Here is a 16,656-nt window from a genome sequence, read left to right as displayed (position 1 = left end):
TTAGCTGGGTCTTCTGCCCTAGGGTCTCACAAAGCTACAGTCAGGGTTGTAGTCTCATCTGAAAATGGACTGGGGATCAGTTTGCTTCCAAACAACATAGTTGTTAGCGGCATTCAGTTCTTAATGGCTGTCAGACTGGTGACCTCAGCTTCTTGCTTGCTGTTGACTGAAGGCTGCCGGTGGTTCCTTGCCATGTGGATATTCCCAATATGATTGCTTGCTTCCTCAAAGTCAACAAGGAAGAGAGTTTTTTAGCAAGACAGGCTTACAATCCTATATAACGTAATCACAAATGTGACATCTTGTCACCTCCATGCCATATTCTATTGGCCAGAAGTAAGTCAACAGGTCCTCCACACACTCAAGGTGAGGGATTACACCAGGTGTGAATACCAGAAGGATGTTATCATGGGGGCCACCTGCCCTCCACAAGTATATTCAGTTCATTCAACCAAATATAGAAAGCCTCCCCTCCATGTAGCAAGCACTATGCTAAAGCTCAAGAGTATGTCAGAATAGTCACAAGATTGGGAATGAGGGCCAGAATTAGGGTGGTTGATATAATAGTACATGAAGAAAAATTGACTGAAAATGATTCAGTGGAAGAACAATTAGTAGCATCTGGTATCTAGGTATAAATTGGGAACCAAGGTGATTAAAAAACAAACGAAAACGTGTTGCATTTTCCCATTCAGAAGCCTGAGGAGAAAGATAAATTATTTTTATTATGTGTATTTTCAAATGATCACAACGGGGAATGTCTTTTTCTTACAATGTAAATTATTTACAATCACATGTTTATCAGATGTGTAAATACGGACACATAACAAGAAGGAAGAATGACTTTTTCGTAGTGTGCACATGCATACACAAACACAAATCTTTAATCTGTTACTATAATGAATGTATATATTGTTTTATTTTAATTTTGAGATAGGCATTAATTATTGCTCTAAGTAGACAAAATGCTATCAAATTCAATTTAAAGAAAAATAAATTAATACAGGTTTTTAGCCTGTCTTTTTATTTATTGTAAATTAATTGTAAACCTTCTTTGGACAAAATGGGAGTTATTAAAAAATTAATGCCAGGTCTCCTTGAGTAAACAATTTAACTGCTCTCTCTGAGCTAAAAGCAGACTTCTTGGGCCATGGAGGTTAATGCATTTCCACTGTACTGCTGAATTAAAGGGTGTGCTTGAACAGTCAAGACCCCCAATAGTGTTTAAAAGAAGCAATTAAAGGTGGGTGCTTGATGATGTCAAACAAAGTTTGAGCCCCTCTCTCAGGCTTCTGAGTAGTCTTTCTGAGATGCATACTCCTGGGAGCTTGTCTGCAGCCAGCTACACAAGGAGAAAAGTAGGTGAGAGAGTGTGCCAGCACATTAGTCTTTTTCAAAGCACTGATTAAGGACGAAAAGAGAAGGATGGAAAAGATATGAAGCACTCATGACCAGAGAAGACATTATTTAAAGTTAAAGGAATGAAAATGAATATGGTGATGATGATGGTGATACAAGAGTGAGCTTTAGCAATGGTGTTTAGGGTTTTCATATCACTTTTGATAAACTCCACGATGAAAACATTGTTATTTTTTCTGTAAGATGACTGTCTTTAACAGAAATAAAATGTTTTACACTACTTCACTGATACAGTCAAGAGAGGGTTTCTGTAGATCATATTCCTTTATATCTTACTTTCTTTTCCAGTACTTAATGCAAGGGGGGAAAAATAGTGTGATGAACACTGTGTTCTCATGGTCCAGTAATTGGTAGCTGAATCCGTTTCTTCTGAGGAGAATATTCCAATGATCATTAAAACCTACCGACCACAGCTAATGTCAGACTTGTATCTCCATACAATGACAAGGAGATGCAGTTAAGAAGCATTACCTAGTATTCTTCTTTTAGCATTTGCACATAATAACAAGTGCTACGTTTTAGTTCAACTGCTATAATAAAATGCAAATTTTTTACTCTTTCACAGACCATATTCAAATGAACATCCCATTAAAATCCAGCCTCGGCTCATTATATTTAGTTTGTGAGTGATGCTTCTTAAAAGCAAAGATTTCTAATGACTATAATGCGTGCACAGCCACATTTGAAAAAATGGCTCTTTCTACAATGGCTGTCCCCCATCTTGCCTCAGTATAATAGAAGACAATTGTACAGAGATAACATAATATGGCAAAGAATGACGTGACAGAGTAATTTGAAACTTAGGTTAAAATACATAATGCCATTTAAAATCAATTAAAATTGTGGAACTGCAGTAACATCCAGGCACTAATGATTTACCCGAGAATCAGTTGTGGAAGACTGAGTCATCAATACACTTACATTTTGAACCCAACAGATATTATATTCCATGAACTCCCATATTTTATCAACAATTAGACTCACGCTCGTCGTGGAATTTTAATTCTACATCTTCTGCTTTGTCTTATTCTGTTTGGTCATCAGTTTCTCTTCCCAGTCTAGCTTTTCCTTCACCCCTAAACTAACCTGAATGAATGTTGTTTGCAATTTAAACCCGTGGGACTCAACCACAGGGAGGATTTTTGATTTACATATTACCGAACTTGAAGTTTTTGTCAAGGTATAATCACGGAATCTTCTGCCTTTTAACATTTACAAAAGGGAACTCTTGATTATATTGTCAACTATTCCTCAAATTCTTTTGCCGCTCTTCAATGAATAACAAAAACATTTTATGTAATCAGTGAAAGACAGTTTTTATTATGCTTTAAAAAGTGTTATGGATTAGATGATTTCTATGACCATTTCAGCTCTCTATTGCAATGATTCCATGGGTATCGTCTGCTTGTTTTTAATGACACAACTTTATTTCATTCACTGTTACACTGCTACAATTTTAATAAAAGTGAGTACTGCACTCTTTAAAAGGAAAGATTTAGTTTTCCTTTTTTTAAAAAAAAAAATTCTTCTTCACTTTTCTCCATGTCTTTAAAAAAAAAGAAGGTCTGCCCCCCATTATGTCAGTGCTTATTTACTCCTGGGTATATTTTATTCTGTGAAATACAGTTTGTTGACGACAAAGAGGACAGCTTTGCATTACTGATCTCTGAATGTTTATAGGATGCTGAAAACTTCTGTCCTGAGTTATCCATATCTAACTCTGACACAGTGAAGTACCAACATAAGCTGGAATTAAAAGATAAGGGGATTGCTGTGGAAGCAAATAGAAAGACAACTAAAGTTTACAGACAAATAGCATTTAGTTGTAGAAATATAATAAGAATCTTTGAATCACCATTATGAATAAAATACATGATATGAGCTTATTTTAATATTTTATGTGTGCATATGATTGACTCTAATGTACAATTTGGACCGCCAAATGATATATCACATTTTCACAGTCAAATATTGCCTTGTTGAGATTGAGTAATTATTCTACAAATCAATTAAAACAATTGTATTCTCTCCCTTCTATGCACACTAGATTTCTGATACTGGCACTTATACTTGTGTGGCTACAAGTTCAAGTGGGGAGACTTCCTGGAGTGCTGTGCTGGATGTGACAGGTGGGTTCTTTGTGAACTATTTTAACAGAAGAAATCTTGAGCCAGTTTCAGTGATTAGCTCATTATCAACTAACAAGTTAAAGAGAGATCAATATTTTAAATTTATTGAATGTAAGAACTAAGCTTTACGCCACTTTTTCGTACCTCTTGGTACATAGCATTGCACATATGAAATGTGATACATTTGTCCTTAATAATCTTGTTATTTTATTTTCTCTGTCTAAAGAACAAGCAATTCTAGTGATCATGTGTGAAAGTAAATATTTACTAATATGTAGGAAAAATCAAATATTCACTTATATACTTTTGATTCATGAAGATGAATTGCTCACTGTCTATTCAAATTCTTTAATAGACTGTTTTCCTTTTAAGCATCTTTGTCAGCTTATGTAATCAGAAATGAAGCTTTTTCTATTTGTCCTCTCTAGAGTCTGGAGCAACAATCAGTAAAAATTATGATTTTAATGACCTGCCTGGACCACCATCCAAACCACAGGTCACTGATGTTACTAAGAACAGTGTCACCTTGTCCTGGCAACCAGGTACCCCTGGAACCCTACCAGCAAGTGCATATATCATTGAGGCTTTCAGGTATGAGACAGTTCCTTTTTTCTCCATTGGGTTTTTGCTTTAGCTCCTATATCCTAAAATCTCAAGTGAGCTATCCTGCTGTTTTATTCTAAGGACATGCTTAATCAGTGCATTTTAAGAATTTATCTTTTATATCTGACTTTATTCAAGAATAGACTTTAGTTTTATTTTTCATTCATACCTTAATTATAAGATTAAATATGCATTATCCATGCCTACGTCTGTAGGGATCTAGTTATGACATAATCACTTAGCTCTTGACCATTGTAGGGATTTATCAGATGTGAATTTTGGCTTTAGAACTAAGCAGAAAATAATTTAATTAGGCACAGACACTTTTTAAGTTATGCAACTGTTATTGAGGCATGGAAGCTTGGAATTTTACTTCCTAATAATTAGAGCAGAATTTAAAATAATTCCAGTGTTTTATGCTATATATTTGAATATGTGTATTGGCTATGCCTAAGAGAATATTAAAAGCTACAATTAAGAGATTGAGTACATGCACTTCTGATTGCTGAAAGGAAAAGATATGTCCAGTTGTTATTTGAAATAATTGCAGTCAATTCAAGGACATAGACTCTAATTTAGCAAATACTAGTATAAAATTGTTTTATGAGAATTTGAAAAAATAGTTGTACTAATGGGAAAATGTGGCTTCATATTTAGTTTCAATGTGCTTCTGTTTGCCACTATAAATATAGTGATAGCCTCTCTCCTTTTTAAGCATTAGGACAAATCATCACTTTCATTTTAGGCTTCCCTAATCTATTAAAGTTAAGGATCGATATATAGTTTTCAAATTTCAAAACAGTGTTTTTCTATAAGTTTCATGCTTTGGTGTAAAAAGACTTCTGAAAAATAAACAGACAGCCCTGAAAATCACATTTCCTCCTCATTCTAAACAAAAGCAGCGTTTGACCTTAGACAAAGTGCTATAAAAGGGCATCCCATCTGCAGATGACTGTTAAAGGGTCCACACATGCAGATTCAGAGATATTTCACCATCCCGAAGTGATAAATCACAATACTGTGTAATGTACAATTTTATTAAAAATGTGACCAAGGGAAAATATTCATTACATGCTTCCTTTCTTCTTTTACAGATATGTAGTTTTAGAAGGCTCTATTATAATATTGCATGTGGAATTGATGCAAAAGAAAACACACCTTGTAACAGGAAAATGTATTGGCATAATTTACTCTGTAGTCCATTTATTCTTTCTACAGGTTAATTCTTTTCAAGGTATATATATATACATTTACGAGGACCATATTTATTGTATAAACTTGATGTTGTGATCTTGGCCTCTGTTCCTTTTACAGGTATTCATTTAGTGGCTGCTGTGCTTTAACAAAGGGCTATCACATCTCCTGGGCTGAGTTTAATTTTGTTGTGCATGGCACTTCCGTTAGGTGGGCTCGGCTTTGTTGTTGAATAAACTGAAATCATCCAAATGTTTCATTTATTGGGCTGAACACTTCAAGCGTTGTGTGTGTGCGTGTTTAATTTTCAGCCATTAACCTTTGTCATTGATACCCAACTCCATTTCCAAGACCCTTATGACTGCTGTTTAAATGAAATTTCTGTTCATGTTTCAGCCAATCAGTGAGCAATAGCTGGCAGACAGTGGCAAACCACGTAAAGACCACCCTCTATACAGTGAGAGGACTGCGGCCCAATACAATCTATTTATTCATGGTGAGAGCAATCAACCCCCAAGGTCTCAGTGACCCAAGTGCTATGTCAGATCCTGTGCGCACACAAGGTAATTTCAATAGCTGCAAACATGACTTTTTCTAGAAGGAGGCCTTAAACAGATCTTTAAGGACAAAGGGGTTGCAGGACCAAAGATAAGTGTGTCTGCATTGCTTATTATAATGTTTCACTAGACCTGATCCAGTGAAAGAGAAGAAAACTTGTTGTTCACCTTGGTGAGTGTGTCCTCTTTCTGGATTTTCAGGGTCTATTTGGTAAAAAAGAAACAAAATAATTTGGTACAATTACATAGTAAGTTAAATTGGGGCTTAACTGTAGGGCTTTACTATATTTCAAAAGAAGGAAAAATGTTCCTCCTTCTTTGAAATTAATTGTACAATAGCAAAAAGTGATCTTTAATGGATAAAATGCCCTGTTAGGGATATCAAAATTACTTCCTCTAGTTGAGGAATTGTGTTTTGATAGTGCAGTGGGTCTCAAGGTGTGGTTCCCACAGAAGCAGCATCTGCATCACCTGGGGCCACAGTATAAATGCAGATTCTCAGGCCCCGGCTCAGAAGCTCTGGGGATGGCGCCTGGCAGCCTGTTAAAGTGCCCTCCAGGAATGTTAATACTTAAGTTTGACAAGCATCATTACAGTGTATTTTATTAAACCACATGTTTAAAGGAACAATTTGTTTCAGGAAGCAGTAAACCAAGCTTTCTTCCCGAGGTATGCAATGCTTTTGACTAATAAAAAACAAAACAAAACAAAAACACCCACCCAGAATATTATAAGATCAAAATGGAAGATTTCTCATCTCATCTTTCATAGCCTGCCGCTTCAAACTGAGAAGTTGCTGCAGTCTAGGGGTTAATATGGGATGTTGAATTATAATTTTCCTTCTTACTAGTAGGTGAAGGGAATTAATAAAATAGAAATGGTGGCTTTATTATTTGTTACAGCTTACTTCCCACACGGTTCTTGAGAAAGGGTTAATTATTTCTTATTTGTAAAAGGCTTTGATCAAGATATTTATAATTCAAAGTAGTATTTTTATGCTATGAAAAGCACCATACAGCCATAAAATATTATTATAATTACAATGTAGTTCAGTGATAGTAACTAGCATGCTATTATAACAGAGAAGGGCACCTTAAAGGAATCAAGTCAAATAAAGTTACCACGTGATTTTGCAACGTTGCTGACATGATGACAGTCAAGGGAGGAGGGGATGCCACTTTGCTGTTGTTCTCTAAGCAGTAATGTGATTAATTTCCCATAATGATAAAGGACTGTAGGTAAAGAACCTGTCTCAAGAGAAGGAAAAAGTACAAGAAGGAATTTGACGACCTGAAACTGTTTCTATTTTACCTTGCTAGGATCCAGTTGCTTTTAGTGTGTCTGAATTTAATGAGTACATTAAACTATTGAACTAGAAAATGAAGAGGTGTATGGTTTTGAGTCAAGAAACTGTAGTACCCAGATCATTTTTTTTTTTTTTTTTTTTTTTTTGCGATATGCGGGCCTCTCACTGTTGTGGCCTCTCCCGTTGTGGAGCACAGGCTCCGGACGCGCAGGTTCAGCGGCCATGGCTCACGGGCCCAGCCGCTCCACGGCTTGTGGGATCTTCCTGGACCGGGGGAAGAACCCGCGTTCCCTGCATCGGCAGGCAGACTCTCAACCACTGCGCCACCAGGGAAGCCCGGGATCATTTTTGACACCACACTTTCAGCAGCTTTGCATTCTGCAAAGCACTTCTTTGCAAAGAACACTTGGCTGTGTGAGCTTTTATTTTTCAAAGATATTAAATACTGTAGAATTTAGCAATTTCTTATTTCAGCAAGGCAGCAAGTACTTGTATCATCAATATCACAGTAGATCATAGATATATCAGCAAAGATTAATAGTATTCACATGATATTAATAATACACACACACACACACACACACACACACACACACACACATATATATATATATATATATGATTTCTAAATCAAGTAAAACTCACTGTGTTGTTTATGTTAAGGATGAAAAAAAGTGGAACTGGAAAAAAATTACCAAAATGTAGTCCCTAATTATTTATGTTCCAACTTAAGTTAGTGCACCCAATTTAAGTTATGGCTGAGATATGCACTTAAAAATATTTTTGCAAGAGTGTTGCATTGTGGCCTGAGAAAATAGGAGAAAACAAGATTAAGAAAGTAAATCCTTTTAAATTGGACTTCATTCCTTAAATAAGATGATTGAAGAAAAAATCCAACGTAACATTGCAGTGCACCAGTTAAAGAAGCCGATTTGAGTATGTGTGAAATTCAGTGTTTGATAGCAATTTGATGGACTTGGACGTCTATAGTTTATCTTTTTTCTTAATGGACACATAGGATGTAAACCATTGTATGGGAAGTAGAGTAGTATTTAGGCGAATGGTGACTAAGGGGTCAGAACAGTTTATGGCTGAGAGTATATCATTTTAAACATTGTAATTCTTTCTCCCTCCTACCCCCCCCATCACTTCGAAAAAATATCATGATTTTTTGTCAGATATTGTCAGATATTGGAGTACTGTTCAGTATTGATTTTTTGTCAGATATTGTCAGATATTGGAGTACTGTTCAGAATTTATTACATAGAACATTTTATCAGCGTTTTAAATTGGTCAAAATTATTTTTGTGATAAAAGCTTGGTTTCTTGGTTTTTGTGAATTTGGGAGGGTTCTTCCCCTTCTTTCCCTCATTTTGTTTACTTTAGTAACGTAATTCACTCCCCCTGATTACTTTCTCTTCCACACTCCCAGACTGAAATAGGTCAAGGAATAGGAACACACAACCTACTAACTGGGGAAAGGGATTGAACAAATTCCTCAACAGCAATTTTCAGACCTGGCCCCATTAACTACTTGGAAAAGTCCTTCAACATGGCAACATCTGTGTAAAACTGATGTTTCTAAAGAAATCTTGCAACACATACTTCATCCTTTAATAAGAAAACAATAGATCTTTCACAGCAGTGTACTGAGTGGGGATAAGGGGTTGCATACACTTTTATTAATATTATTTTAGTGAAGATATCAGTTCTCAAATTATGTTCTAAAATGGTGGTACATATATAAATATGCTTTAACGTTGTTTGTCCCAAAGAGTTCTTAATTTTTCCCCTGGAATTATTTCTAATGGCATAATATTGGCTTATATAATATATATTAGAATTCCACTATTAATTTTTAAAAATTGGGAATGGTTATCCCTGTAGATATCAGCCCACCAGCACAGGGAGTGGACCACAGACAAGTCCAGAAAGAACTCGGCGACGTCCTTGTCCATCTTCATACTCCGGTTGTATTGACTCCCACCACTGTTCAAGTCACATGGACGGTAAGTTTTTAAAGACTATCCTAATGGTAGTCTCTTTTACTCCTTTAAGAAAACAAACCAAAACAGAAAAAAGCAAACAAACAAACCAAAAAAAAAAACAAAAGTAGCAAAAACACTCACCATTTAAAGTCAAGGTGTAATCAAAGGCAAAGAAGAAAAAAATTCCATAGATAAAAGTGTGACTAGAGTAAAAATAGGTCGCAATATAAACAATACGATCTGTCTCCTGAATTTTTAAATGGCCTTACTGAGATATAATTAACATACCAGAGTTAAAGTGTACAACTCAGTATTGTCTGGTATCTTTGCAGAGTTGTGCAGTCATCAGCAGAATCTGATTTTAGTACATTTCATCATCCCAAAGTGAAACCCTCCGCCCATTAGCAGTCACTCCTCCGTTCCCCTGACTTTAGCCCTTTGCAACCACTAATCTGTTCTCTGTCCATATAAATTTGCCTGTTTCTTCCATGTGAATGAAATTATACAATATACGATCTTTTGTGTCGGGCTTCTTTCACTCAGCGTGATGTTATTGAGGTTCATCCATGTTGTAGCATGTATTATTCGTACTTTGTTCCTTTTTATTATAGAGTAGAATTCCATTGTATAGATGTATCTCATACATCTGTTTATCCATTTATCAGCTGATTCATCTTTGAGTTGTTTCCACTTTTGACCATTAAGAATGATGGTGCAGTGAACACTTGTGTACACATCGATGTATATTTTCATTTTTCTTGTGTATACTTAGGAATTGTTGAATTAAACTCTCTACTTAACGTTTGGATGAACTGCCAAAATGTTTTCCAAAGTGGTTACACAATTTTATGCTCCCACAAGCAATATTTGAAGGTTCTAGTTTCTTTCACATCCTTGCCAGTTTCTCTTGCATCTTATCCTGTCCTTTTGATTATAGCTGTTCTAGTGGGTATGGGTGGTATATCACTGCGATTTTAATTTACATTTCTTTAATGACTAGTGTTTTATGTGCTTATTGAGCATTTGTATATCTTCTTTAGAGAAATGTCTGTTCAAATTCTTTGCGCATTTTTAAATTGAGTTGTTTGTCTTCTTAGTATAGCTCTATAATGTTCTTTACATATTGGATACAAATCCTCTATCAGATATATGATTTGTAAATATTTTCTCCCAGTCTGTGGGATGTTTTTTTACTTTCTCAATGATGTCATTTGAAGCACAAAAAATTTTATTTGAAGTTCTCTTCTAAATATAAATCAATCATCTTCACATTCTTTTAGCTGAATCTCATCCAGCAGTACCAAGAAAAGTATATAATTTTAATAATTTGACATATGTAGTAACAAAAATTAATGGGTTTTAAGAAGTAGATTGATATTTTAATATATGCTAAGAACATCCAATTCCAAATTCCGTGCATTACTAAATGTCAACCTGCCCACTGTTATTTCAAAATACAAATGTTTTCATCGCATGATAATCACTGAAATGAAAACAAGAAATAGCATAAAAATAGCCATATTACTCATATTAGAAGATATTAACCCTTGTATATGTGTTTGTTTGTGTCTATGTGTGTCTGTTTTGTGAAGAGCCAGATAATGTTCTTCCCTGTGCCTAATACAGTTTTTGCCAACTTCTCATTTATGCCTGAGATCTCTTGCCGCTAAAAATCCATAAGGATGATAAAAGAGCAGTTTTTTAAACCCCCCCGTATTTGTGCTAGATCTTGTATGTTGTGTAAATAATGGTCATTTGAGTTATGGATATCTAGAAAATTTTCACTTTAATTATAATATTAGAATTATATCCATCATAATTAATTAGAAAGAATTATATTAATTAGAAAGTATTTATAATTATGACTATTAGTTTTGTTATTGTTTTTGTGGTAGTAGAAGAATGACTGTAAGTTAAAAAAAAAATGGATTTTTCCCCCTTAGAATCCAAGTTTCTTTAGGGAACTAACTATTTCACCCATTTCCATCAATTCCCTTAACAAAAGAAGTTGAAAAAGGAAAAACAGTTATTTTTCGTCAGTTCTTAATTAATTATGTTTGAAATATGAAACACAATGAAGAGAATTATTCCAGTGTCCTCTTATAAATAAAACCATTGAGCAAACATAGTTCAACAAGCATTTTTTGAGGACCGGTTTTGTACTAGATGTGGGGAAACACTGTATAAAGAGACACAAATCTGCTTGAGAAAAACGTGGGAATTCTTAATGACGGTACACAGGGATAAGGGCCATAACCGTATGTACACATTTTATAAACACAGGTTTCAATCAAAGAGGAAGTGATTAACTCTATCCTCAGGCATCAGAAACAACATTATTACTTATCTACATCTATACGGGGAAATATAGAGGCATTATTTATTTGAACAGAGGAAACTAAATTAACATTTAAGGCTGTTTTGTCCAGTTCTATAGACTTGTAAAAGGAAACCAACGCAGACAGGTTGAACAGTGTTCCCAGTAGCCTACATCTATTTACAGGTAAAGATAGGATTAGAATTTCCTTACTTTAAACCTGCTTTTTGTGTTTTTCACTTTAAACTGTAGACAAATATTTAGTTGAAAGAAATACCTTTTAACTGTGGAATTTCAACATATGATCCTGGATGGGGCACTTTACTTCTTAAACCACACTAGTCAAATGTTTAGTGAGTACCAAACTGGGTAATGCTTTAACAAAAAATAAAACTAAATTCATGTTTTAAGAGTAATTATGATTATTTAAGATTACATTGTTTCCAATTTTATTTTTGATTTAATTTCACATAGACTTATTCTGTTTTCTGCATATAATGGTTTCTATTCTTCTGCTCCCGTGAAGGGAGTATAATGACCTCATCATTTTTCCAATGGCACAGGAAGGGTATCATTTGCCATGGCTCTTCCATCTTTCTGTAGCTTTGGCTAGATACCAAACAAATAAAGCCAAGGAAAGGGTTATATTTTTAACAACAGATTTTTCCTCATTCTAAATTGAAAAAGTCTTTTCTGCTTTGTTGTGAGTTTTGAAGGGGTTTCTTTTTTAAGCTGCTCCTAAATGTGGAAATTATTTGGGTAAGAATCAAAGTCATTATGTTTATGAAGTTAATCACTGTAAAAGTCACTGAATTTAAAAGAATAAATCAAATTAGATAAAAATTTCAGATCAATAGTCTGGGAGTTCTTCCAGGAGAGGGACCTTGTCATATTCATCTCTATATCCCAAGAAACTTGTCATTTCTAGTTTGCATATCTCTATCCCTCATGAGCTTGTGTTCTGAGAGTCCAAAGTTCATGTTTTCATTTCTGTTTTTTCAGAACAAAGCATTCATTATGAAATACTTTTTCAGTAACTGTCTGTTGAATGATCAAATCAGTTGTTTTCATACATTTTAACTTTACTTTAAAAAAGAAACCATTCAGGGGCTTCCCTGGTGGCGCAGTGGTTGAGAGTCCGCCTGCCGATGCAGGGGACACGGGTTCGTGCCCCGGTCCAGGAAGATCCCACATGCCGCGGAGCGGCTGGGCCCGTGAGCCCTGGCCGCTGAGCCTGCACGTGCGGAGCCTGTGCTCCACAACGGGAGAGGCCACAACAGTGAGAGGCCCACGTACTGCAAAAAAAAAAAAAAAAAAAAAAAAAAAAAAAAAAGAAACCATTCAATTATATCACAAATTCCCCACGAATTTGTAGTTACACATGAGATAAGTATATATTTCAGAGGTAAATTTTAGTGAAATAAACTTAGTCAGATCAGTTGCCACAGAAATTGTAACCAAATATTTCATTTTCATGTCATATTTTCAACTTGCTAAATGTGTATGTTCTTTGAGTTATAACACTGTTAGTATTTGAGTTATAGACATGCTGATGTTTGAGGGAAGAAATATATTCCCCAGCCCATGTATTTCGATTAGGGGTCAGCTGATATGGTTTATCAATAGTTGGCAGGATTCTATTACCAAACACATAGGATGTTTGAACTGGAAAGACCATCTGCCTGCCCCACAAGTCTAATCTTAAAGCAACAATACTTAACAAAGGCTACTTTCTAAAAGTGACTCCTGTTATAATGAGGGTAGGTAAAAATGATGAAAATGGCTGTTTTACAAAGAAAATAGCAATAAATCCCTTATTTTAAAATCATTATTCTAGTTTTTTTGTGTGTGAGTGTTTTGTTTTTATTCAAGGACAAAAAGGATTACAGGCCCCTTGCCCCTTAAACATCACAGCTACTGGAGTTGAAAGAGAGTTTTGGCGAACTTGAATTTCAGAACTCAATTAAACCCAGATCAGTTACTTAGAAGGCTAAGCCCACCAAAGGAAATTCAACTTGAATTTTCAGTATAGATGGAATTTTTAAAATTGAAATGATAGATATTGAGCATCTCGCTTTAAACCTTTTAATGAAAGTGATGATTTGAGGGCCACATATGGGCCCCCATTTTTAGTATATCCCTTACATAACAATGCGTTATCATTGTACAGCTCTAAAACTTGCAGAGTGCTTTAAACTGTATTAGTCATTTAATTGTTTCTGTGCCCTTGTAATATGCGTATTATTTGAGCAAACTAAGTAAACTGAGGCTCAGAAAGTTTAAAAGGCTAAGCCGTCACTTAATAGAGACCTTGTGACCTGAAGACTGAAACTCTCTTCACTTCACGTGTTCCTTAAGACAATTCATTTGTATTCAGATACCAGAAAATACCAATTTTTTAAATTCTATAAGCCCATGCATGGATTTGTGGCTGGACTCTGATTATAATCAACTCTAAAAGAAAATCCTCCTTCTTATAACTAGAATGTTAATAAAACTAGTGACAAGATAAGGTTTAACTCAAAAGTGACCACTTGTCAAAAGGTGCTCCAAAAGTCAATGCTGTAGAGCACATATCCACTAAAAGTCCCACCTATTTTTTTAATAGGTAATATGCAGCATTTTCATTTTTGCTTTCACCTGTAACAACAAATTTCCTTCTGAAAAGAATGTATAGCAACCGCGCAAAATCAAGTTAAACTATTTAGTTATTAAGTAGGCCATTAGAATACACTGGTTGAAGGCAGTGTACACTGAAGTGAGCAAAGCAATGTTGTGTAGTAAACATTAGCTTCATAAAGTCCTAAAACACTTAATTAATGAAAACCAAACATGGATAAAACCAATTTACCCTGATTTACAGACTCCCTTCATCTGGAAACAGCTGCTTAATGTCCTTCTTAAAAACACAGCTTGCTTCTTTCAGTATTAACAAGCTATTATTGTGAGTTATGTCTTTCTTTCAGTATATAAATTCACTTAAAGTGAATGCAGAGAAGTTTATAAACTGCAAGCTTAATGTTGTTTTAACATATGCTGCAGGGATTTTTTTGAACATTGACAGTTTTGATGAAAGGCATTTCTCCTGGCTCTCATAAATTTACCTTTTTGCTTTTTACTTGCCTTGTTTTATAATGTCAGAACAACTTCTGCTTTTCAAAAAATATGTATTTTGGTATGAACACAAACTGCTAGCATGCATTAGGATTCAAAGATCATGAGCTTTGGTATCAGAACCGAGCTTACTTTTCCTTGACCTAACCTCATACAAGTGTAGCACTAATTCCACAAATCTTTGAGGGTTAGAAAACTGTCAGGTGGGTGAAGACTCATCTGTGAAACTGGAATTAGCTATACTTAGAAACACACATGCTCATGTTTACCAACTTTATGGATTTTTCTAGCTTGGACATTCTAAATACCAAAAAAATGTCCCTTTGTTTCACTGTATTTTGATTGAGGTTCTGTATTTTTTAATTTTCTGTCTTCACTTAAAAAAATATTTTAAAATGCTGCAACTAATGAAGAAATGCCAGAAGTTAATACATGAAAGAATACCTTCTGTTTATTATGTGTTAACAGTTGGATAAAGACATTTTTAAAAAGCTGAAGTAACCGTTTCCATCATCACCTTATTTCCGCTCTCTCCTCAACCTTCCTAAAATGAGGTTATTCCATCTCTTCTCCATTGAATTTTACACAATATTTGACAGTGAAATATGTCAGGTTAAAGACTTCTTAAAATATGGCTACTAAACTACAGCATATGGAATATTAATTGAAGAAGGTGCTGTGATAGTTATATTTGTCAAGCATTTCTAAAAAATGGCAAGACATTAAAAAAGTTTAAAAAGCTAAAAGTCCCTTTATCCCTGAAATGAAACAATGGTAACTCCAATAAAGACTCTTCAATAAATGTAAAACAAGAACTTGTTTTTTGATATTTTTTGATATTTTGATATTGGTTTTCAGGTTCCAAATCTCAGATTTTTATTAAAAACAGCTGCTTATCCTCTGTACCTCAAATGAATGAAAGGATCAAGAAAGTTGTCAGGTTGTGCCAATAGTGGGATATTGGAGGAGCCAGAAGTTGGTAACTTAATAAATGTCTTTCATTTAATATTTGTTAATGGTTATAAGCTTTTCATATGCATTTAAAACAGACGCTCTGGCGCCACAACTCTTGAGTCTCTTTCATATGCTTCCTTCAGCTACAGGAATTTTATACATTCTGTTCCTACTCTTCTTCCCCTAAATAAGTCTTACTTTCCATGCAGACCTCAGCACTTGTTCTTCTTCCAGGAAACTGTCTCCCCTTCTTGACCACTCAACTTCCTCTCCACTCTATGCTTTCTTAGCTCCTAGTACAACTCATTCATAATATCTGTGTATGCTTATTTGTTATGAATGTAACCTGCCCATTGTTTGAGTGATCATTAAATAATGCCCACCTTCTACCTGAATTCTATGCACCATGAGGCCTGGGACTGACTCTACTTTCATTCTCCATTTTTTTTTTTTTTTTTTTTTTTTTTTGCGGTACGCGGGCCTCTCACTGTTGTGGCCTCTCCCGCTGTGGAGCACAGGTTCCGGATGAGCAGGCTCAGCGGCCACGGCTCACGGGCCCAGCCGCTCCGCGGCATGTGGGATCCTCCCGGACCGGGGCACGAACCCGTGTCCCCTGCATCGGCAGGCGGACTCTCAACCACTGCGCCACCAGGGAAGCCCCTCATTCTCCATTTTTACCCTCAGAGTTAACAGAATAACTGGCACCTCTTAGTAGGAACTCAGAAAATGTTTGAGTGAGTGAAGGCATTAGTGAATGAACAAGGGATGAGAATGGAGATTCCGGACAAATAGCACACTACATATAAAACCACAAAAATGAGAATTGTTGACTACAAAAAGAGAACGAACAGACGAGCAACAAAGCTAGAAACATTGGCATGTCTAGGCCTTGACAGGCTTTTGTGCTAATCCAAAGAATTTGAATTAATTGAGTATCTTAGCTGCTATGAAGTATTTTTAACAGGAGAGAATGTTGTTCCACTCTTCATTTTGGAAATAACAACTTAGGAGCAACGTGAACTCAGAACTGGAAAAGGATATTAGAAGCAGGGAGATGAATTAGAAAGCCATGGCA

The 16,656-nt window shown here is 35.3% G+C and overlaps 1 protein-coding gene across 7 annotated transcripts in view; it reads left to right on the top strand.

Moving 5' to 3' along the window:
* The window catches only part of ROBO2 (roundabout guidance receptor 2), a 594,883-nt gene that overhangs the window by 500,654 nt on the left and 77,573 nt on the right, over positions 1-16,656 (top strand). For all 7 annotated transcript variants that reach the window (XM_032630901.1, XM_032630900.1, XM_032630902.1 and 4 more), the window contains exons 11-14: positions 3,467-3,548; positions 3,977-4,139; positions 5,742-5,908; positions 9,096-9,217. In XM_032630901.1, coding sequence (XP_032486792.1) covers positions 3,467-3,548; positions 3,977-4,139; positions 5,742-5,908; positions 9,096-9,217 — 534 coding nt within the window. The remainder of the gene's footprint in view (positions 1-3,466; positions 3,549-3,976; positions 4,140-5,741; positions 5,909-9,095; positions 9,218-16,656) is intronic.

Source organism: Phocoena sinus, chromosome 4 (assembly GCF_008692025.1).
Source record: "Phocoena sinus isolate mPhoSin1 chromosome 4, mPhoSin1.pri, whole genome shotgun sequence".
Lineage (NCBI taxonomy): Eukaryota > Metazoa > Chordata > Mammalia > Artiodactyla > Phocoenidae > Phocoena > Phocoena sinus.
The sequence above is the reverse complement of the archived record's forward strand: the minus strand, read 5'-3'. Positions and strand labels throughout refer to the sequence as shown.